General features: G+C 39.5%; 1 protein-coding gene across 1 annotated transcript in view; it reads left to right on the top strand.

Annotated features, from left to right (window-relative positions):
- Positions 1-22938, top strand: part of sh3yl1 (SH3 and SYLF domain containing 1) — a 165870-nt gene that overhangs the window by 44555 nt on the left and 98377 nt on the right. Inside the window, exons 3-4 of the mRNA XM_072560974.1 lie at positions 9246-9359; positions 13699-13763. Of these exons, the coding sequence (XP_072417075.1) occupies positions 9246-9359; positions 13699-13763 (179 nt within the window). The remainder of the gene's footprint in view (positions 1-9245; positions 9360-13698; positions 13764-22938) is intronic.

Below are 22938 nucleotides of genomic sequence, written 5' to 3'. Positions count from 1 at the left end.
GTGCTGTATCTTATGAAATTTGCCTAAATAATTACCACTCTCCTATGGTGTCTATCATGTCCCATTTCTGTCTCACCTTCCCAAGTGTCGTTCTGGAAATAATGCATCACTCAGCGTATATCCCAGCAAATACTAGCATCCCTTACACCAACACTGATTGTGTATTAATCGGAGCTGTCATGCATGGTTCTTGATATTTTACCCACACATAATACATGGGGGAACGCTCTGTGGACAAAATCTTGAGGTCCTGCAGGATGGTGTGGTGCAGAGGGTTTGTGCAGACACAGTAGGCCAAATGGCCTCTATCTGCTCTATAGGGATTCTAAGAATTACAAAGGCAAATTAAATATTGGCCTATTGAAAGGTGGATAATGTATAAAAGTAGGTAAGTCATAATAACCTTATACACTATTGGTAAAACACAACTTTGAGTACTGTATTCTCCTTTAAGGAGGGATATATTTGAATTGGATACAGTTAAGAAAAGCATGATCAGGCTGATTCAGGGATAAGGTGGTTATCTTATGAGGAAAGATTGAGCAGTTTGGGCCTATGTTCTTTGGAGTTAAAACAAAAAAAAATCTTCTTGAAACATACAAGATTCTTCAGAAGCTTGACAGGGTACTTAAGAAATGCAGCGTCATAGTACATGGAAATAGACCTTTCGGTCCAACTTGCCCATGCCAGCTATGTTTCCTAAAATAAACTAGTCTCATTTGCCTGCATTTGACCCATATCCTTCTAAACCTTTCCTATTAATGTACCCTGTCCAAATGTCTTTTAAATGTTGTAATTATATCTGCATCACCACTTCTTCTGACAGTTCATTCCACACATGAACCACTCATTGTATGAAAAACGTAGTCCCTCAGGTCCCTTTTTAAATCTTTCTCCTCTCACCTTAAAATTTGTTTTAAATTTTACAACCCTAGGGAAAATATCTTATGTATGTTCACCTTTTTTTATGCCCATCACGATTTTATAATCCTCTCAACTTCCTACACTCCAGCAAAAAAAGTCCCAACTTATCTGACCTCATCAAACCTGCTACCTTATAACTCAAACCTGCCAATCCTTGTAACATCCATGTAAATCTTTTCTCTCTTCTGTCCAATTTAATAATATCCTTCACACAGCAGGGCAATGAGAACTGCATGTAATACTCCAAAAGTGGCCTCACTAACATCCTGTTCACCTACAACATGATGTCCCAACTCCTAAACTTATTGGCCTGAGCAACGAAGGCAAGCATTCCAAATGCCGCCTTTACCACTCTGTAGTGCAACTTTCAGTGAACTATGTACCTGAACATTTTGGTGTCTCTGTTCTCAGTCCCCAGAGTCCTATCATTTTCTGTGTAAGTCCTGCCCTGTTGTTCTTAGCAAAATGTAACACCTCGCATTTTTCTATGTTAAACTCCAACTGCCACTCCTTGGCACATTGGCCCAATTGATCTTAGATAAACTTTTTCACTGTCTATTATACCACCAATTTTACAAACTTACTAATCATGATACCTATATGCTGCGAAGTTGTTCATGCTTGTTGAGTAATCCGTAATTATCGGTTTCCAATTTAAGACACAAATGAGGTAGAATACATCTGAGGATAGTAAATCTTTGAAGTTCACCGTCCTAGAGAAAAGTGAAGTTTCCATCGTTGAACGTATTCAAGGGTGAGTTAGGTTTTTGTTTGACAATAGAGCCCAGGCTAATAGTTGCAGGATGGAACTTGAAGATGAAGACATGATCAGATCAGCCAAGACCTTATTGAGTGGTACATTAGACTTGTAGGACTTACCACATATGTCAGAGAGTGTTCATATTAAGGAGATCATTTATGGTTTTCCCAAAGACATTGATAGCTTCCTGAATGCAGTAATGTTTGCTGTCAGCACCAAACCGATTGCCTTTTTCTATTAGGAGCACAGCTTCGACTATGCATTATTTTTTATGTTCCCTCACGTTTTCAGTAGTCTTGAATCATGTTAGTTAATCAGCATTATACCACTGCATTCAACAGATGATAGGTACCCTGCTCCAGGGGTTCCAGATTTCATATCCTCCATTATGAACCCGCCTCAGCAATGACATTGAAAATTCAACAATTATCAAGTAGCTTGATTCTGTCAAGTTCAAAGTGGTTTTTGTGCCACCTATTTTGATTAAAGGCCCTGACAATACATACCCTGTGTTTAAACAATAAGTGTTTTCACAACAACAATTTTTATTGTTTTATTGCTACACTTTTAATGTAGTGAAATGTTCCCAGACACTTATTCAATGAATATTCAGCTTATTAGTGATGCTCATTCTAGTCTGCTATCCTATCAATTTGCTGCTGTATCGTCATTCTGCATGCTACTCTCAAATTATGACTTTTTTCGTTCTCTGACAGTCAAAAACACCTGCACTTTTCCGTCAGAGTAATGTGTCAGGACAGTTGCTTGGAGACCAAGGTTACCCGCCTCAACCAGAACTGATAATATTACTCCATTGTCAGAGGACAGATGGTGACAGCAGATTTAGTAAAGCCTTGTATGCTGCATACAGTATTATTGAACAGATCGTTGGTACGCTGAAGTCCCATTTTCATTTCCAAGATCAGTGCTTCCCAACTCATTTCCCGCTGTGACCCATTTTGAGTCTTGATAATTGTCACACTTCCTCAGTGAGAACTGTGAGAATGGAGGAGAGATGGATGTGAGAGTGGCGGCTTGTTAGAGGGCATGTAGCTATTTTAACTGAATTGGAGCTCCATGGCAGCCATTGCTGTCTTGCGAACCTAAATTTTCAGCTTTCAACCCCAATGTGGTTCCAAATCCTGCTTGGGCAAACTCTGAAGAAGGGCTTATGCCTGAAACATCGATTCTCCTACTCCTTGGATGCTGCCTGACCTGCTATGCTTTTCCAGCAACACATTTTTCAGCTCTGATCTCCAGCATCTGCAGTCCTCACTTTCTCCCCTTGGCAAACTCTGGCCTAAACAGTTCAGTGCTACCAAGCTGTGTGCAGTGTACCTATACACGTGCAAAAATATTTGATCTTCGCAAAAGGTGAGAGAAAAATGTGTAGTCCAATAATATCTTAATGAAGACAGAGGTACCCAGTTAACCTAGGAGATGAAGCCCCACACAAAATTAGGTAAAAACACATTAGAGGAAAGGAGCTGCTCAATCTTCACAAACCATAATGCCATTGTTGAGTGGCATCTTTGCAATATTCACAGCTATTATTTCCATCTGCGATACATCAATGTCTGTCAAGGACATTTAAAACTAACATCAACCCAAATTAAAGATAAACTGTAAATCTCTTTATGATATAATCCACTAACATGCCAATTTGCAAAATAATTATGTATTTGCTGATGATGGTAATAATGTAATTTTGCTATTTCTTAGTATTGTTGCTACCCCTTGTACTGAAATATTTTCCTGCCATGAACTTAATTTATTTTATAGTTTACATTGGTGTCAGAAGTTTCTGGTGTTTGTTTGAAATTTCACTGATCAAGCCTTCAACAAAAACATCAATGATACTTCTGTTATTTAGCATTGTTTCAATGCCAGGGAGTTTGGGCATCCATAACCTATTCTGACAAAGGCTAGATCATCTTTATAATGCCACCACTCATATGGTTTGCCATTATTTCCACGAATGTTGGGCATGGACTAAACTGGACTAATTGTTGTTGACAGTGGTCTCAGGTTGAATGATATTAGAATCCCTACAGTGTGGAAACAGGCCTTTCAGTCCAACAAATCCACACCGACCCTCCAAAGTAACCCACCCAGACCCATTCCCCTATTCTATCACCTATATTTATACCTAACTAATGCCCCTAACCTACACATCCCTGAACAATTCACCTAAACTGCACATCTTTGGATTGTGGGAGGAAACCGGAGCACTCAGGGAAACCCACGCAGACATTGGGAGAATGTGCAAACTTCACACAGACAGTCGCCCGAGGCTGGAATCGAACCCAGGTGCCTGGCATTGTGAGGCAGCAGTGCTAACCACTGAGCCACCATGCTGCCCTTGCAATCTGATACAGATCAGCTGGTAAATTGGGAAGAGCAATGGCAGATGAAATTTAATCCTAATAAGTGTGAGGTGATGCATTTTTGGACGTCTAATAAAGGAAGTATATATGCAATAAATTATAGTTCACTAGAGAATACTGAGGAACAAAGATCCCTGAAGGTGTCATCACAGGTAGAGAGAGTGCTGAAATAGACATATGGAGTGCTTGCCTTCATTAATCAGCAAATACATTTTGTGACGACTTTATAAAACATTGGCTTGGCCACAAATTGAATACAGTGTTCACTTATGGTTGCCAAATTATCAAAGTATATGTTTGCACTGGAGCATGTGCAGAGCATATTGAACAGGATGTTGCCTGGGATGAAATGTTTCAGTTATGAGGAGAGACTGGATAGGCTGGGTTTGATCTCCTTGAAGCAAAGGAGGCTGAGTGAGTATACAAAATTGAGAGGTATAGGCAGGGTAGATTGTGAGAATCCTTTCCCCATGGGAGACATATCTAGGACCAGATGGCCGAGGTTTAAGGTGAGAAGTGATTTATGGAAGATATAAGAAAAACAATTGACCATGCTGCCTGAGAAGGTAGTGGAAGCACCATTTTGCAACATTTAGGAAATGGCTGGATGAGGACTTAAAATGGCAACGGACCTAGTTCAGGTATATGGCATTAGTGTAGTTTGGTGCTTATTGGTCACCTTAAGTATTCTTCTACTGCCATTATACTCCTGTACGGATTCACTTGATCCCTGTTGTCTATACCCTTCCTTCTTTTTCTTGACTAAAATCTTAATTTCTCTCGTCATCCCTATACCTACCAGCCTTGCCCCTCACCCTAACAATAACAAATTCTCTGGACTCGATTGAAAGACTTCTCTATTATTTCATTATTCCACTATTAGTGACAATTATATATTATTCAATGGATACCTCAGATCTTCAGTAGCATTTAGCTATAAGTGCGACATTAATTAAGTTCAATGGATATATTTTTTTACTGTAGCACAACAGGTTGTGCAACTGTAAATGTGTATATTTTCAGAGTGAATGGAGAGAGTGCACATGTAATTAAGCACTTTTTTTGACTTATACTAGATGTCAGTCAACTAAACATTTTTTCATGATTCAGAATTTGCTAAAGAAGGGTATCTCATGGTGTGGCCCATTCAACTTTAAACATGCACCTGCACCTGTCAGTTCAAATAGTTTAATTTAAAGACAGGCAGATTTGGGGTTAGTGAAAGTTTAAAGCATTAAAAATCTGAATCCCAACACCAACTCACCAACTCCTGATTTTAACTGAATCCTAATGGGTGCAATGGTTACATATTCTTCCCAAGAGGTACATTGGCAATTTAAAATACAATAGAAATTGGTTTGTGCCTCATTTGTATCCATAATTAATGACTGAATTCTAACAGTGAGGTTTTCCCTGCCTTGAGAGATTCAGTAACATCAGGAAGGCAAATGCTGCCTGATGCATGAGGTGGAGATGCCGGTGTTGGACTGGGGTGTATGAAATTAGAAATCACACAACACCAGGTTATAGTCCACCAGGCTTATTTGTAAGTGCTAGCTTTCAGAGCACTGCTCCTTCATCAGGTGGTTGTGGAGTATAAGATTGTAAGATACAGAATTTATAGCAAATGTTTGCAGTGTGATGTAACTGAAATTATATATTGAAAAAGACCTGTTTGTTCAGTCTCTCATCATTTAGAATGACCATGTTGGTTTCAGTTCTTTCATATGTCAATCGCAAAACCTTTTTTTTTGAAAGTTACATTCTCAAGTGAATTTTAACAATTGGTGTCATGAGGCAAATGCATTTCTAATTTATAGCTAGCCCAATGAGTCATCAGCTTTCAAATCTTTCACACCGCAATAGTCATTGCCTTGTCAGGCATCTAATCCTACTCCCTCTCCAATTCAGCACCTCCATTTTCTGTTCCTTAAGCTTCCTTGCTCGATCTTGTACCAGCCCCTGATTCTCCAACACCTCCCACCACTCCCCCCGCCAAGTCCAATCCATTTTCTTCAGCATTCCACACTTAACTGAAGGTCAAACCTGTCAACTAAGCTGATTTTGACAAGAGTCATGGAGTCATTTGGACGAGATGACCGGTTTGTTGCAGCTCCACAAATTGCTTTTCATACCTGGAAATCAAAAAGTTAAAATTCGTCAATGATCTTGTCTTTGTCTCATAAATGGATTGGGGCAAGTGGTATAAGCTGAATGAGGTATTCTTTAATCACCAACAAACCAATTCACTGCTAAAACATTTTAATAACCCAGTAATATTATTCGAAATATGTGAAGACATGGATACACATACCGATTTCAAAATAATGTTGAAATCATGATGCGACTCCAAAATAAATGAAGAAATGTACAAGGTGTTGGTGAGCAGCAGAAACTTAGAAGGAACTATGAGGAGTAAAATCTTCCTCCAAGTGGGAAGAGACAGTGAATGAAATAAAAGGAGAAATGACAAACCTCAGCAGAGAAGCCTAAGAACCAGGATGTCCAGAGATCAGTCTTCAAAAGAGTCATAAAAAAATACAGCATGGAAAAGGCATGGGCCTATAGAACGGTGAGCTTGATACCAGTGGTGGGCAAGTTGTTCAAGGAGCTCCTGAAGGACAGGATTTACATGTATTTGGAAAGGCAATTACTGATTAGGGATATGCAACATGGTTTTGTACATGGGGAATCATGTCTCACTAACTTCTTTAAAATTTTAAAGAAGTAATGAAGAGAATTAAAGAAGGCAGAGTAGTGGACATGATCTATATAGACTTCAGCAAGACGTTTGACAAGGTTCCTCACAGTAGACTAGTATGCAAGGTTAGTTTGCATAGAATACAAGGAGTGCAAGCCATTTGGATACAGAACTGGCTGAAATATAAAAGACAGAGGAGTTGCTTTTCAGACTAGAGGCCTGTGACCAACGGCGTGCTACAAGGATCAGTGCTAAGTCCATTCCTTTTTCTCCTTTATAGAAATTATTTGGATATCTACATAGGTGATTTGGTTAGTAAGTTTGCAGCTGACACCAAAATTGATGGTACAGTGGACAGATAAGAAGGGTACCTCAGTGCAATGGGATCTTGATCAGACGGAGTTTAATTTAGATAAATGCGAAGTGCTGCATTTTGGAAAGGCAAGTCAGGGTCTTGCATAATGGCAGAGTCTGAACCCATAAATACAAGTTAAGGGTGAATTATTTTTCTTAATCCACAGTCAAAAATGTTGAGCTGACGATCTGTCTGGATCTCCTTCTCAGGTCACTAGCATCACAGATGCCTGTTTACAACCAATTCAGTTGGATCCATGTAATATCAAGAAATGGCTGAAGACAATGTATATTACAAAGGCCCTGACAACATTCTGCCAACAGTACTGAAGGCTTGTGCTCCAGAACCAGATGCACCCATGGCGAAACTGTTTCAGTATATTTGCAGCACTGGCATCTACTCGGCAATGCAGAAAACTGGCCACGTATTCAACCGAGCCAACTATTCACGTACTTTTGATTATCAGCAGAATTTAGTAAGGGGATGTTGACAGTGCTATTAAGTGGCACTTGCAAAAGAATAATATGCTCACTGATGATCAGTTTGGTTTCCACCAGAGCCACTTGAGTCTTGATTTAATCACAGCTTTGGTCCAATATAGGCAAAAGAGCTGAATTCAACTTTTGCAGTGGTCGTTATATTGGGTCCAGGTCGATGTGCTTATTGATTGAATCTGTGGATGAGTGCCATGCCTGTAGGAATTCCCTGGCTGTTCTCTGTTTGGCTTGTCCTATAATAGTAGTGTTGTCCCAGTTGAATTCATGTTGCTTGTCATCTGCATGTATGGCTACTAAGGATAGCTGGTCGTGTCGTTTCGTGGCTAGTTGGGGTGAGAATGACTGCCCTTGATATGAAGGCAGCATTCATCTGAATAAAGCATCGAGGAAACCTCTCAAACCTGGAGTCAGTGGGAATCAAAGGATACATTCTCCCCTGATTAGAGTCATACCTAGAAAATAAGTCAGTCACCTCATCTCAGGGGCTCCTCTTCAGGAATTCCTTAATGTCCTAGGAACCTTGAGAATATCCATGTTATGCTGGTAATTGCCTCAGACAAGTGCCAGGCAATGACCACCTTCAACAAGGTTGAATCTGACCATCGCAGATTGAAGTTCAGTGCCTTTTCCATCACTAAAATTTGCGCTGTCAACATCCTAGGGATTACCATTGATCAGAAACAGAACTGGACTAGCCATATAAATATTGTGATTACAAGAGCAACTCAGAGACTGGGAATTCAGCAACAAGTAACTCGCCTCATGTTTCTCTTTTGCATGTTGCCCACTACAAGGCTCAAATTAGGAGTGTGATGTAATAAACTGTGCATGCCATGTATGGATGCATCTCCAGCAACAGTCAAGAAACTTCACACCAACCAGGATTAAGCAGCTTGTTTGAATTGACACTCCATCCACCGACTTGAAAATTCACATGAATTACCCTGGAATATTGATGCACAGCGATAGCAAGTGCATCATCTGAAAGATGTACTGCAGCAACTCACCAAAGCTCCTTTGACAACACTTTCCAAACCTTCATCCTGTAACACCTAGAATGACAAGTATAGTGGATATATGGAAACACAACCATCTGCAAGCTTCCCTCTGAGTCCCCCATCATCCTGACTTGGAAATATATCACTGTTCCTTGCTGTTACTGGGCTAAAATCCTAGAATTCCCTTCCTGACAGCACTGTGGGTGTTCCTACACCCTAATGACTGCAGTAGTTCAAAGAGGCAGCTCGCCAAAACTTTCTCCAGATTTATTAGTGATAGGCAATAATGGTTGGACTAGCCAGCGATGCCCATATTCTCTCGAAAGAATAAGAAGCAAAATATTTTAAAGAAGACCAGAAAATAAATACGTTCACAGTTTTTGTTCTGCTTCATTCTCAGTTCTCAAGATGGAAAGAGACTTTTGTGAATTATCTATTAATTCAAGGATCTTTCTCTGTTATGCAGTCAACTTTTGCTCTTAACCCTTGAGTTCTTAAAGGATGTGAGTGCTTACACGATGGGTTTAACAATTATTCAAGAAATAGATTTGTTAAAGTTGTCATTTATTTTATGATGTAATATATTTATTCATTCACACTTTTATTTTCTGCTAATTTTAAAGCTCACGTGATAGCTAAAGCACAAGGACTTGCAATCATCTCGGTGATTAAAGCTGGATTTTTAGTAACTGCTCGTGGAGGCAGTGGAATTGTATTGAGTCGCCTGCCAGATGGAAGTAAGAAAAAGATAATGCTTTTTATTTTAAAATACATATGATTTTTGTTCATCTTTTAATGTATAAGAAAAATGACTGCAACATCTACTTACAAAGTACGGCTGTGTTTTTAAACGCATAATAAAATTTCATACTGTTGTCATAATGCCAGGCCTAGAAATAATATCCAAAGTTTGTGAGAAGATTTGTAGCTCGGGTGCTCGTTGTTGTGGTTCTGTTCGCCGAGCTGAGAATTTGTGTTGCAGACGTTTCATCCCCTGTCTAGGTGACATCCTCAGTGCTTGGGAGCCTCCTGTGAAGCACATCTGTGATCTTTCCTCTGGCATTTGTAGTGGTTTGAATCTGCCGCTTCCAGTTGTCAGTTCCAACTGTCCATTGCAGTGGTCGGTATATTGGGTCAAGGTCGATGTGCTTATTGATTGAATCTGTGGATGAGTGCCATGCCTGTAGGAATTCCCTGGCTGTTCTCTGTTTGGCTTGTCCTGTAATAGTAGTGTTGTCCCAGTTGAATTCATGTTGCTTGTCATCTGCGTGTGTGGCTACTAAGGATAGCTGGTTAGTTGGTGTTCATGGATGCGGATCGTTAGCTGTCTTCCTGTTTGTTCTATGTAGTGTTTTGTGCAGTCCTTGCATGGGATTTTGTACACTACATTGGTTTTGCTCATGCTGGGTATCGGGTCCTTCGTTCTGGTGAGTTGTTGTCTGAAAGTGGCTGTTGGTTTGTGTGCTGTTATGAGTCCTAGTGGCCGCAGTAGTCTGGCTGTCAGTTCGGAAATGCTCTTGATGTATGGTAGTGTGGCTAGTACTTTGGGTTGCGGCATGTCCTCGTTCCATTGTCTTTCCCTCAGGCATCTGTTGATGAAATTGCGCGGGTATCCGGTTTGACGAATACATTGTTTAGGTGTTCTTCTTCCTCTTTTTGCAGTTCTGGTGTACTGCAGTGTGTTGTGGCCTTTTTGAATAGTGTCTTGATGCAACTTCTTTTGTCTGTGTTGGGGTGGTTGCTTTTGTAGTTCAGGACTTGGTCTGTGTGTGTGGCTTTCCTGGATACCTTTGTAGTGAATTCTCCGTTAGGTGTTCTCTGTACCATCACGTCTAGGAATGGGAGTTGGTTGTCCTTTTCTTCCTCTCTAGTGAATCGGATTCCTGTGAGTGTGGCGTTGATGATCCGGTGTGTGTTCTCTATTTCTGTGTTTTTAATGATTACTAAGGTGTCATCCACATATCTGACCCAGAGTTTGGGTTGAATTTGCGGTAAGACTGTTTGTTCTAATCTTTGCATTACCGCTTCTGCAAAAAGACTCATAACAACACACAAACCAAAAGCCACTCTCAGACAACAACTCACCAGAACGAAGGACCCAATACCCAGCATGAGCAAAACCAATGTAGTGTACAAAATCCCATGCAAGGACTGCACAAAACACTACATAGGACAAACAGGAAGACAGCTAACGATCCGCATCCATGAACACCAACTAGCCACAAAACGACACAAACCAGCTATCCTTAGAAGCCACACACGCAGATGACAATCAACATGAATTCAACTAGGACAACACTACTATTATAGGACAAGCCAAACAGAGAACAGCCAGGGAATTCCTTGAGGCATGGCACTCATCCACAGATTCAATCAATAAGCACATCGACCTGGACCCAATATACCGACCACTGCAACGGACAGCTGGAACTGAAAACCTGAAGCAGCAAATTCAAACCACTAAAAATGCCGGAGGAAAGATCACAGAAGCGCTTCACAGGATGCTCCCAAGCACTGAGGATGTCACCTAGACAGGGGACGAAACATCTGCAACACAAATTCCCAGCTTGGCGAACAAAACCACAACAATAATATCCAAAATATCTACTTAGTCCCACCAAACTGGTTGTCTGAGAGAATACTGCAGTTTGGAACATTATTTTATCATCACCTTCGAGTTTTGATGTTGACTCACAGTTCTAATGAGGAATGCCAAAGCAGTAATTCAACAACCTTCTATCTCATTGTTGTTAAGGTTTATCTTTTGTTGAACAGCAGTATGAGTGCAGTAGCATTGCTGCTATCTGAGATCATTGTTCATAACGAATTTGGCAGTCATTGGTGGAGTAGTCACATGTCCAGTGTTGAATTGCATTGTACCAGGACTCATTTTTTTCATACTTCGAGTCCTATAGTAATACAGCATGGAAACAGATCCTTCAGTCTAATCAGTCCAAGCCGAGCATAATCCCAACCTAAACTAGTTCCACCTTTCTGCTCCTGACCCATATTCTTCCAAACCTTTCCTATTCATGTATCTATCCCAATATCTTTTAAATATTATAATTATATCCATATCCACCACTTGCTCAGGAAGTTCATTCCACAAGTGAACCCATGCTGTCTAAAAGAAATCTGCCCCCATGTCTTTTTTAAATGTCTGTCCTCTCACCTTAAATTATTGCACCCTAATCTTGAAAACCCCATCCTAGGGAAAGGACAACTATCATTAACTCTACCTGTCTGTCTCATTATTTTATAAACATCTATCACGTCACTTCGCAATCTCTGACACTCTAGTGGAAAAAGTCCCAGTCTATCCAGCCTTTATCACCCAAACTTCCGTACCCAGCAACATCCTGGTAAATCTCTTCTGAACCCTCTCCAGCTTGATAATATCCTTTCTAAAACTGGGCAACCAGAACTAGGCACAGTATTCCAGAAGAGGCCTCACCAATGTCCTATACAACCTCAACATGACTTCCCAAGTCCTACACTGAGAGGACTGAGCAATGAAAGCAGGTGTATTAAATGCCTTTTTCACCATTCTGTCCATATCTGATGCAAACGTCAAAGAATTATGGACCTGTATCCTGAAGTCCCTCTCTTCTACAGCATTACCCAAGGCCCTGCCATTAATCATGTAAGTCCTACCCTTATTTGTTGTACCAAAATGAAATGCCTCATATTTATACAGATTGATCTCCATCTGCCATTTTTCAGCCCATGGACTCATTTGATCAAGATCCCTTTGTAATCTTAGAAAACCTTCTTTACTGTCTACAATGCCACCAACTTTGATATCATCTGCAAACTTACTAACTATGCCTTCTATATTCTCATCCAAATCATTTATATAAATGACAAGCAAAAGACAACCCAGAACCGATCCCTGTGGAACACCACTGATGACAGGCCTCCAGTCCGAAAAATAAACCTCCACCATTATTCCCTGTCTCTTGCCATTAAGCCAATTATGTTTCCAATTGTCAAGCTCACTCTGAATCCCATGTGACCTAACTTTACTTATTAGTCTACCATGCGGAACCTTGTCAAAGACTTTATTAAAATCCAAATAAACAATGTCTAATTTCCTCAAAAAACTCAATCAAGCTTATGAGACACCGTTTTCCTCACAGAAAACCATGCTGACTATCCCTAATTAATTTTTGCCTCTCTAAACATCCATAAATCCTATTTTTTTGTAATCACCTCCAGCAGTTTATCCAAAACCAAGGTCAGACTCACAGGTCTATAGTTCCCTGGTTTCTCCTTACACCCTTTCTAAAAACAAAGGTACAACGTTAGCCACCCTCCAGTCATCAGGCCCCTCACCCAGAGGTATAGGTGATGCAACTTGTACTTTGAAACTCAAATGCATTCTGTGCATGTGTAAAGCTTCCTTTTTAAATAAAATGTTAGTTAGTCAAAAAAAGGTTTGCTTCCTTTCAGAGTCTGGTTTTCGATTTAAACAGGAAATAACAACCATAATTTCGTCCCACTGCCCAGTAACTGACCTTGGCATTTAAGATAAATATTAAGTGGGAAAGATGGCCAAAGGCCAGTGTTTCAGTTTGTACTATATATCTGAAATACTTCTCACATTTTTATAATCTGAAGTTGCTAGTGTTGCACTGGGGTGGACAAAGTCAGAAGCTACATGATACCAGGTTATAATAATCCAACAAGTTTATTTAAAATCACAAGCTTTCGGAGCGCTGCTCCTTCATCAGGAGGAAAGCTTGTGATTTCAAATAAATCTGCTGGCCAATAACCTAGTGTTATCTAACTTCTCACATTTTTATAGACAGCAAAATTGTTTCTCTGCTTTATAATGATCGTTATAATGGTATTGATACATGGTTTCAGCACTTCAGCAATAAAGTTGCTTAAATGTAGTTTTAGCATTGGACTAGCTACTAGAAGAATTTTTTAGATCTGAACCCCAAAGCTGACTCAGGCAAATTGCTTCAGGATTGAAAATGAGTAACAGAAAATTACTTCTTTTAGCTCAAACAATCATTACTTTACCTTACTCCTGACTAAAATGTTTGAGTTTATATTTGGTTCATACAGGGTGGTCTGCTCCTTCAGCAATCGGCATTGCTGGACTTGGTGGGGGTTTTGAGATTGGAATTGAGGTAAGTTGCTATTTTTAAAACCTTGTTTGCATAATATTGCATTCATAACAGGCAGCATTTTTCTTTTCTGTTCAAGTCAAATCATATTTTCTTTAACAAACCTTGCTCCTTGTATTTCTTCTCAAAAAATGCAGTGCAAATAAAGATTATCCTTGTATTGTAACTAGATTGTACATGATCCAGGTATATTTGATGTCCACATTTCATGTTTCTCCTTCCATAGGTACAATTGTCAGTGTCCTTTGCAGTTCTTAAAATTTCTATATCGTTAATGTTGCTTTGTGTCCATTTTAATATCATTCACTTTTTTCAGTTTTATGCTCTCCGTACTAGAAGCATGTGGGTGATTTATTGAGTTCTGTTTATAACTTAAGTAAATTAAGCATATCAGAATCTAAACCACCTTTGTAAGTGTGCAATCCTCATCAAGCACAAAACAAAATTGAGCCTTAAAGCGCCATCTGTCATACTCACTTAAATTCTGATTTTGCCATAAATTTTTAAATGTATATCAGATTTTGTTGGTGCTATTCTTTGAATTTGTTTTCAAAATGTACTTAAAGGACAACAGAAATCTCTGAATTGAACTTATAAACATTCTAGCATTTAAAAATTGACTTCTTGCCTCAGTAACTTCATGTTTTCTTTAGGCGTTCACCAAATTTGGTAAAGGAACTTATCTTCATTCTTATTTTGTTTTGCTAATAAGTGACCTGGATATTGCTCTTCGTTGAGTTTATACGTTGATAAATACAGACTCGTCAGCTGTTTAAAATTTTTAAAACTAGTTTTAATCAAGTTTCAGCCACTGTATTTGCTTCAAATAAGTAAACTATAGGGAAGCATTTCTCCTATATGATTGACAGCCTTACCTTTTTAAGCAGGCTCAAATTGCACTGTTTTAAAAGTTACATAACTAAGATTGTTCTTATCTCATTTTAAAGCTGCTACAAATGTATTCAGCAAATAAGCTGCAGAGTTTGTTTTCTGTTAGTACTGATGGTTTTTACTACTTTATATGCCTTTTTAATATTTTCCTGTTCTTGGGCTATTTCAGTGATTTCCTTTTTTTTGTATCAGCAGTTTTCGGAAGTCATAATCCTGATGAAGTTTAATCATTTTGAGCTCTTCATTTATGCTGTACATACTTCTTGGAATAATTTGTGATTTTGAATATAATCAGTATATTCTGTCTTCCAGATAAGATTTTAATAGATTTGTTATTGAAAAATAATACTGCAAGTTTAAGTATTTTAAATTCTTGTAATTTTAATGTTTTGCTCATTCAATTTACATTTCTATTGGATTCAAATGTGTACCTCTGAGCAGATGTTGCCCCCAAAAGTGTTAATTATGAATCAGTGGTAGCACTGTTGTGTTAGCCAATTCAGGTTACGCTCCAGAGACCAAAGATTTGAGCACACACTTAACACTGACTGTCCAGTTCTGTTTTGGGAAGAGCTGTCTTTCAGATGTTACATCAAAGCCATATCGGTCCTCTTAATTGAAAGTAAAAGATTTCACAGCATTGTTTGAAGTTCATGGGACTGTGGTGCCTTGTCTAATATTGTTTCCTTAATCAATGTCTCATGCAGCATTTAGAACCTCGCATAAAATAAATTGGCTGTAGTCTATTCTACAATTCAATAGCGACTACACTATAATCAAAATACTATATTTGCTTAGGTGCAAAGCACTTCAGGGCATCCTGAGGTTATGAAAGGTGCTATAAAACTGCATCTTGAAGACATGCAGTTCTATTTTGACAACTTGATGTTTTACAAAGTTCAGTGACAGAAAGTTTAACAACTACATTGACTTTCTGTAAGTACTTATAGAAATAACTATAATCTTGCACCACCAGTACTCTTTTCAGTTTGGCATGTAAAAGATGGGTTATACTTTTATATGTTAATGTAAATTAAAATTTGAACAAACTTTCCAACTGCTGTTGACTTCTAATTATATTACATTTAATTTTTTTTATTCATTTGTGGGACATGGATATTGCTGGCTGGCCAGCATTTATTACCCATTGTAGTTGCCCTTCAAGAGGTGGTGATGAGCTGCCTTCTTAAACTGCTACAGTTCATGAGCTGTCAATTGACCTCCAATCCCGTTAGGGAATTCCAAGGTTTTGACCCAGTGACAGAAACACGATATATTTCCAAGCCGGATGATGAATGAGTTGGAAAGGAATTTGCAGGTGTTGGTGTTCCCGTGTATCTGATGCCCTATCTTTCTAGATGGAAATGATATTCTAAAGTCGATATTGAATCAGAAATCCTTTCAAGTAAAGTTTTAGGACTAAAAGATGTTGGTTGAATTAGATTGTGGAGTTGAGCCCATAACAATATCAGCCATGATCTTATTGAATAGGGGAACTAGTTCAAGGGGCCATAAGGCTAACTCCTCCTCCTAAGTCATGTGATGGTAACAGCAAATTCCCCATTTACCATTTAAAGGCTGTTAATTTTAAATTATGGTTTACATGAGAAAATTTAGCAACAGAATCATATTATTCTTTTGACTAAATTATTTTAATCAATAAGGAGCTGTTGAATTAAAACATTTTAAATTTTTTTTTCCCATTTGAATCTAACCATTAGCATTAACAGACGTATATGGATTTTGAGTTTGGGATCATTGCAGTTTAACCATTTTGTGCAAACCAGTTGGCAGCCAAATAATTGGTTTCCATGATCATTATTTTGATTGATTGCAAGGATTCTGCTTTGTAATTTTTGGCATTTATCTTTGGGATTTCTTGCTGATAACATATTGTTTATGTTCTAGTGTAAGTCACATAATTCTGGTTGATGAGACAAAGAAGCAGTTGGATTATCAAGGTTCATAGTTCTATTCCTGTCTTAATAACAGTGAAGTTAATAGTTCACACCTTACATTATAGTGGAACTGACTTTTCCACATTATCTATGAAATTGTGACATGACTGCCTTGACCAGTGCCAAAAATCTGCTTAGCTGTTCTCCAACAAGCATTACAATTTTTCACAACAATCATTTAATGAATTAGACTAATTTTACCTTTGGAGTTGTGTGAAGTTAGATTTTCTGTCCTTTCAGTCAGTGACCTTACTCATACCAAAATATTACCAATTCTAGCTAATCCTCCAGAAGTAATAAAACACACTTGTAAACTTGTGGAAGCATTTCACTAAATGAGTGGGTATACCATAGAATCATACAATGCAGAAGAGGCCCTTTGGTCCATTGAGTCTGTACTGCCAAAAATACTCTGATATCCACACTAATCTCATTTTCCTGCTCTAAGTCCATAGTCTTGAATATTATGAATGTTCAATATATTTCATTTGTTCATGGGATGTGGGCCATGGTAGTGATGTCTACATTTTTATTGCCTATCCCCAATTTCCCCCAAAGTAGATGGTGGTGAGTGCCTACTTGAATTGGTGCAATCTTTGGGATTTAGGTATATATACAGTGCTGTTAGGAAAGAAATTTCAGAAACAGTGGTAGAAGAGCAGTATAGTTCCAAGTTGAGATGACATGGGGCGTGTGGGAGATCTTGCAGGTCGTGGTGTTTCTGTGCATCTGCTGCCCATATCTTTCCAGGTGGTAGAGGTCACAGGATTAGAAAGTATTATCCAATGAGCCTTAATGAGTTACTGCAGAACATCTTAAAGATGGTATATCCTACTGCCGTTGCTCATCTATAGTGAAGGGCATGGATGTTGAAGGTCATGGATGCAGTCCCAATCAAGTGTGCTGTTTTATCGTGGATGGTATCTAACTGCTTGGGTGTTGCTGGATCTAATAGCAATCACATAGACATGGCTGCAGGAGGATAATGATTGGGACCTTACTATCAAAGGGTAGATGACTTTTACGAAGAGCAGTAAGCTAAGAAGTGGTGAAGAGGTGGCTCTGTTAATCAGTTATTTTATTGGGAAAATAGAGAGGTACAATCTAAATTCAGAAATCCAAGATATGTGCATTAAGATTAAAAACGATTAAGGCAAGAAGTAACTTGTGGGAGTAGTGTGCAGACTTCTTAACAGTAACCAAAATAATGGGAGCTTGTCAAAAAGTTATGGAGATAATTATGGGAGTAAACTGGTAAATTAAGTTCATGGATAGGCCAGGAGAGATGCAGTTGCACAGATTCAAGGGGATATTTAAGAAGACATTGTTCAACAAGAAAGAAAAGTTCCAAGGGAAGGAATCATCATCTGTGTTTAATTTAATTCAAAAAATTCACAAAACATGCTAATCACCGTGTCCTGACCACACCAAACATGTTCGCAAAGTGGTTCCTGAGGTGCAATTTTATGTAGCTTTTTTTCTTTTTTTTTGTTTCTTGGAATGTCCTAAATTATAGATAGCAGCAAAGCTTTAGGTTTAAACAAGATCAGGGTTAGTTTCCTGAAAGTTACCAAGTTAAAAATGTGTTAGATAAAATGCAGATACAAATATTCAGTGTAGATATAGATACAAGATACTAATAAGATAGGACTAAGATCAAATCAGACGAATTACTTGCTTGAACATTCCCTTTCTAAATTGCAAGGTGAAGAAAACCTTTCCAATTAAGCAGCTGTAATGATTTACAATAATTGAATTATTGGAGGCTTCTCTTACAGGTGGACTGAACAGAACTAATTCCTGAATAGAGTAAATGTTCATGTTATTTTGCTTTATGACACTGTGGTTTGTGGACCTTGATAGCCTGGTTCTATGCAGCAATACTTGGTGTTCTGTTTAAAATTGTGTCTCAGTATATCACATACTGATCAAAACTTAAGATGGTTATGTTAATTTATCATTCTTTTACAAAGCAAAGTCAGTTATACTGGAGTTCCTTGTGGGTTTCCTTAAAACCTCCTTTTTTTCAGTTTTAAATTCTCACATCTTGAGGAGGCCCTTTCGTTTTTCAAAGTTTGAGCATATTCTAATTTTTTTCTTTTGTGGTTGATGGGTCAACGTATGTTTTCCTTTTTTGCTGAAGGGAATCAAAAATGGACAATTATTTGACTCTTGTTACCATCCTTTTAGCCGCCTTGTGTCTATTTAAAGAGTTTAAATGGTTCTTTTTTGGAAAATACACAAAATAATTAGACTCTCATGACACAATGAATGAAAAAATGTAAATTCTGCTTTGAGTTTCTTTTAATGTTTATTTCGCAAAGATGTTTGTTTCCCTTCACAGCTGAGGTTTATGCCCACTGTCAAGAATGCTGTATGAGAATTCTATTTCTTTTGCCAAAGATGTCAAAACAGTTAAACCTCTAGAGAGTTTGATAATGTTTTACAAGCCAAAGTAACTAAGCAGCAATTTATACTCAGTAAAAAACACTGTGTTTACAGATCCCACCCCCACCCCACAACTACTACCATCTTAATATTTGCTACACGTATTGATGTTGCCCAGAATCCAAGAACTTATTATCTTTGGACCTATATCCATATCACCTGACATACCAAATTCCAAACCAACAATCTCAATTAGTTTCATTTGACCTCTGTGTGTGAGACTCTCAAGATAGTGAGATTCACAGATTATTTATCACAAGTGATTTGGACAGTTTGAACTCTGTTTGGCTTGCTAAAGAAAGCAGAAAATTGTAAATACAAAAACCTCTATTTAGGAAAGCAGAGGTTGTGTTCTGTATCAGTTGCCACTCACACACATTTCTCATAAATTAAATGGTGAAGGCTAGGTTCCCATGTATAAAATTTGTTGATGGAAACAGTTATGTGAACAAAGCATTCATTGGTCAATTAGATATACTTGTATAGAATAATGAGTAGAAGATGAATTATCTGTAACATAGTTTAACTCAGAATTCAATAAGAAACTTGATGGCAGGTTGTTCTTCACTGAAAAACATAATAGATTTATATATAAATTTTATATATGAATTTTACTGAAAACATTCTGTTGGTTTCATATTGACCCCACTCGTCCTCCGACTGCCATATTCAAAATCTGTGCCAAAATGAAGACCAGAAGACTGTTTTAAACAAACTGTGAATAAAAAAAACACTTGTCGCAAAATGGGTCAAAAAAACAAAATTAAGACTTAAAAGAATTGTTTCCATCTTACAAACTAGCAGATTTTTCTCCTTTGACTGAATGAAAATTGAATTAGATATATTATAAAATTGTTTCCACGGTGTCTGAATGGATGAAACAGTGGATCTTTCACTCCTACATAACTGACATCCTGATCTTGTTGGAAATCCTGTGATCAGACCATTTTGAGTATTTTGAATAATTATCGTAAGTGCCACTGAGGGTAAACTACGGATGAGGAGAAAATTCACTGCAACATACTAAGATCATTTCTATGAGGACAGAGGTCAAAATATTGAATAAGGTGAGGATCAATCTTGTATCAATTTGGGCAATGTAACCAAGGGCGTTTGACAGTTGGGGTCTTGAAATAACTCCACAGAAGTCGGTATCCTGTCACCAAGATATGTGTGTTTATTTGCATGTGGAAGGTCCTTGGCATTTGTCCAGCTCCCTCAGAGCCAGCTGTCAGAGTGTCAGAATTTCTGACGCTCCCCTTTTTATCTGTCATTCAGGGTTCCCTGATTGGGCTAGACTAACAGTTCCAATCGGTCAGCATCCAAGTAGCAGGAGAATCGACGTTCGGGCAAGAGCCCTTCATCAGGAATGAGGTGAGGGAGAAGGTGATAGGTCGGGGGGGAGTGATAGACAGGTCCGGAGGGCCATGCTGAGTTGGAGGCTTGGGACTGGGATAATGTGGGGGAGGGGAAATGAGGAAGCTGTTGACTTCCACATTTACCCCTGGGGTTGCAAAGTCCCAAGGCGGAATATTCCTCCAGGCATCGGATGGTAATGATTTGGCAGTGGAGGAGGCCCAGGACCTGCATGTCCTTGACGGAGTGGGAGGGGAAGTTGAAGTGTTCAGCCATGGGGTGGTGGGGTTGGTGGTGCGGGTGTCCTAGCGAAATTATCTGAAACGATCGCAAGAAGGCATCCTGTTTCCCCGATGTAGCGGAGACCACATCAGGTGCAATGGATGCAGTAGATGACATTGGTAGAGGTACGGGTAAATTGCTGACAGATATGGGAGGATCCCTTGGTGCCTTAGACGGAGATGAGGGGAGTGGGGGGGGCGCAGGTTTTGCACTTCCTACGGTGGCAGGGAAAGGTGCTAGGAGTGTGGTATGGGCTAGTGGGGGCGTGGACCTGACCAGGGAGTTGCGGAGGGACTGGGGTGGGGATGGAAGTATACCTTTGGTGGTGGAGTTTGTTTGGAGGTAGCAGAAGTGGCGGAGGATGATGTGATGTATGCAGAGATCCTTCATATGACCAGATTGGAACAAGCAGATTCTGTTGGACAATGAGCATATATTTACAAACATGAGCAATAATAAACAATGAAATGTCTTCCATTCCAGCAATATTCCTTTAAAAGTTTTTTCTTCTTCCTTTCCCACCACATCTCATTGCAGTTCCCGCTTCTGCAGCTGCAGTGGAGAGAGCCTGGAGTCCATTGGAGGCCACTGGCCTTGGTGTCCTGCTCAGGCGATCCTGGGGATGTTTTTGTTTAGAGGGCACATGTGTTTTAAGTATATTCTGCCCAGAGACAGATGAATATTCCTCAGCCTGGGTTTGAGTGTTGAAGGTGACAGCCAGGTGTAGGTCGACGTCTGGCCACTTATGAGGTGTCCTGAAAGGAGACTTCTAGGATCTCTTGTATGTGATTCCTCCTCCTGCTGTATGCCAACTGGCAGTGTCCTGTTCCTTGTGAAGCAGTGAAGTTGGAGTGAGCTCAGTGTTCCCTGCCCCACTGTTACCTTGCTATGGGCGCTGAACACCAATTATTGGGGTAATGGAGTGCAAGTTCATTTGCATATCCAGAGGGTTTAGATAAATTAGATTACTTACAGTATGGAAACGGTCCCTTTGGTCCAACAAGTCCACACGACCCTCCGAAGAGCAACCCACCCAGACTCATTCCCCTACATTTACCCCTTTACCTAACACTATGGGCAATTTAGCATGGCCAATACACCTAACCTGCACATTTTTGAACTGTGGGAGGAAACCCACGCAGACACAGGGAGAATGTGCAAACTCTACACAGACAGTTGCCTGAGGTGTGAATTGAACCCAGGTCTCTGGTGCTGTGAGACAGCAGTGCTCACCACTGTGCCACTGTGGCTGGACATTGCATTCCAAGGCAGCTGAAAAGGTGGCCAAACATTTACATGCCTGAGGCAACAGAGTATCCATAGCATTAGAACAATCCTGCTACTGTGCACTATGATGTCCATTGCCTGGTGCTCCAACATCTGCTTGCGCATTTTGATGAAGTCCCAAATTGTTGATACCACTGAGCTCTCTCTTTCCTGGGGCTGAGAAGGTGCCTGGTCTCTGGCAGTCCTGCATATGCCAGAGGCCCAGAACGTTTCTTCTTTATCAAGCTGAGAAGAGGTGACAGTGATGTGTTCATCAGCAGATGCTCCCAGTTCTAATCTAGATAAAATAGTCGCTGAGGTATCAATATTTAAGGTACGTGAAGCAACTTTCTCAGTGCTGCTTCTTCAGTATCTGTACTTAGCTTCTTAGAGGTACTGGAATGGATGTGTTGTGGTGTCACCCTCTAACTGCCAAGACAATGATTATGCCTCTGAACATTAAAAAGGGAAAGCATTGCCATTAAGGGTTAGAATTGTCAGGCTGAAAACAACACTGACAGTGGGCTTAATGTGAAAATTGCAGTACGTTAACATTGCCAGCCAGACATGGGTGTTTTGGCAACTCTGCAGGATCTGTCCTGGTCTTCTCTAGACAGGGCAAGATCTTTTCCTCATAGCGCGTGTGGAAGCAGATGCTAGGCACCCCACCCACTGTTGCACTTTCAGCCTTATTTTGGGCAGTTTTCTCCCTTATCGAGCCAAAGGGAAGGATTGAATGAAATGAAAGTGGGTGGCACAGAAGTGGTGAGGTGTCCTAAGTGAATGAGTAGACAGAGGAGAAGCTATGCAAGGTTAATAGTATGAGGGGTTGGGGTAAATGAGAATGGCTGAAGGAAGATGTTACATGCAGTAGTCAGAATGGTAGAGTATGAGCCTTGATGGGAGGTTTATAGCAGCAGAGATAATGAGTATGAGGTAGGCAGGAGAAGATGCTAGCACTTCCCCTGGTGGAGAAA

This window comes from Chiloscyllium punctatum, chromosome 3, assembly GCF_047496795.1.
Source record: "Chiloscyllium punctatum isolate Juve2018m chromosome 3, sChiPun1.3, whole genome shotgun sequence".
NCBI lineage: Eukaryota > Metazoa > Chordata > Chondrichthyes > Orectolobiformes > Hemiscylliidae > Chiloscyllium > Chiloscyllium punctatum.
This window is presented reverse-complemented; position numbering and strand designations above follow the sequence as displayed.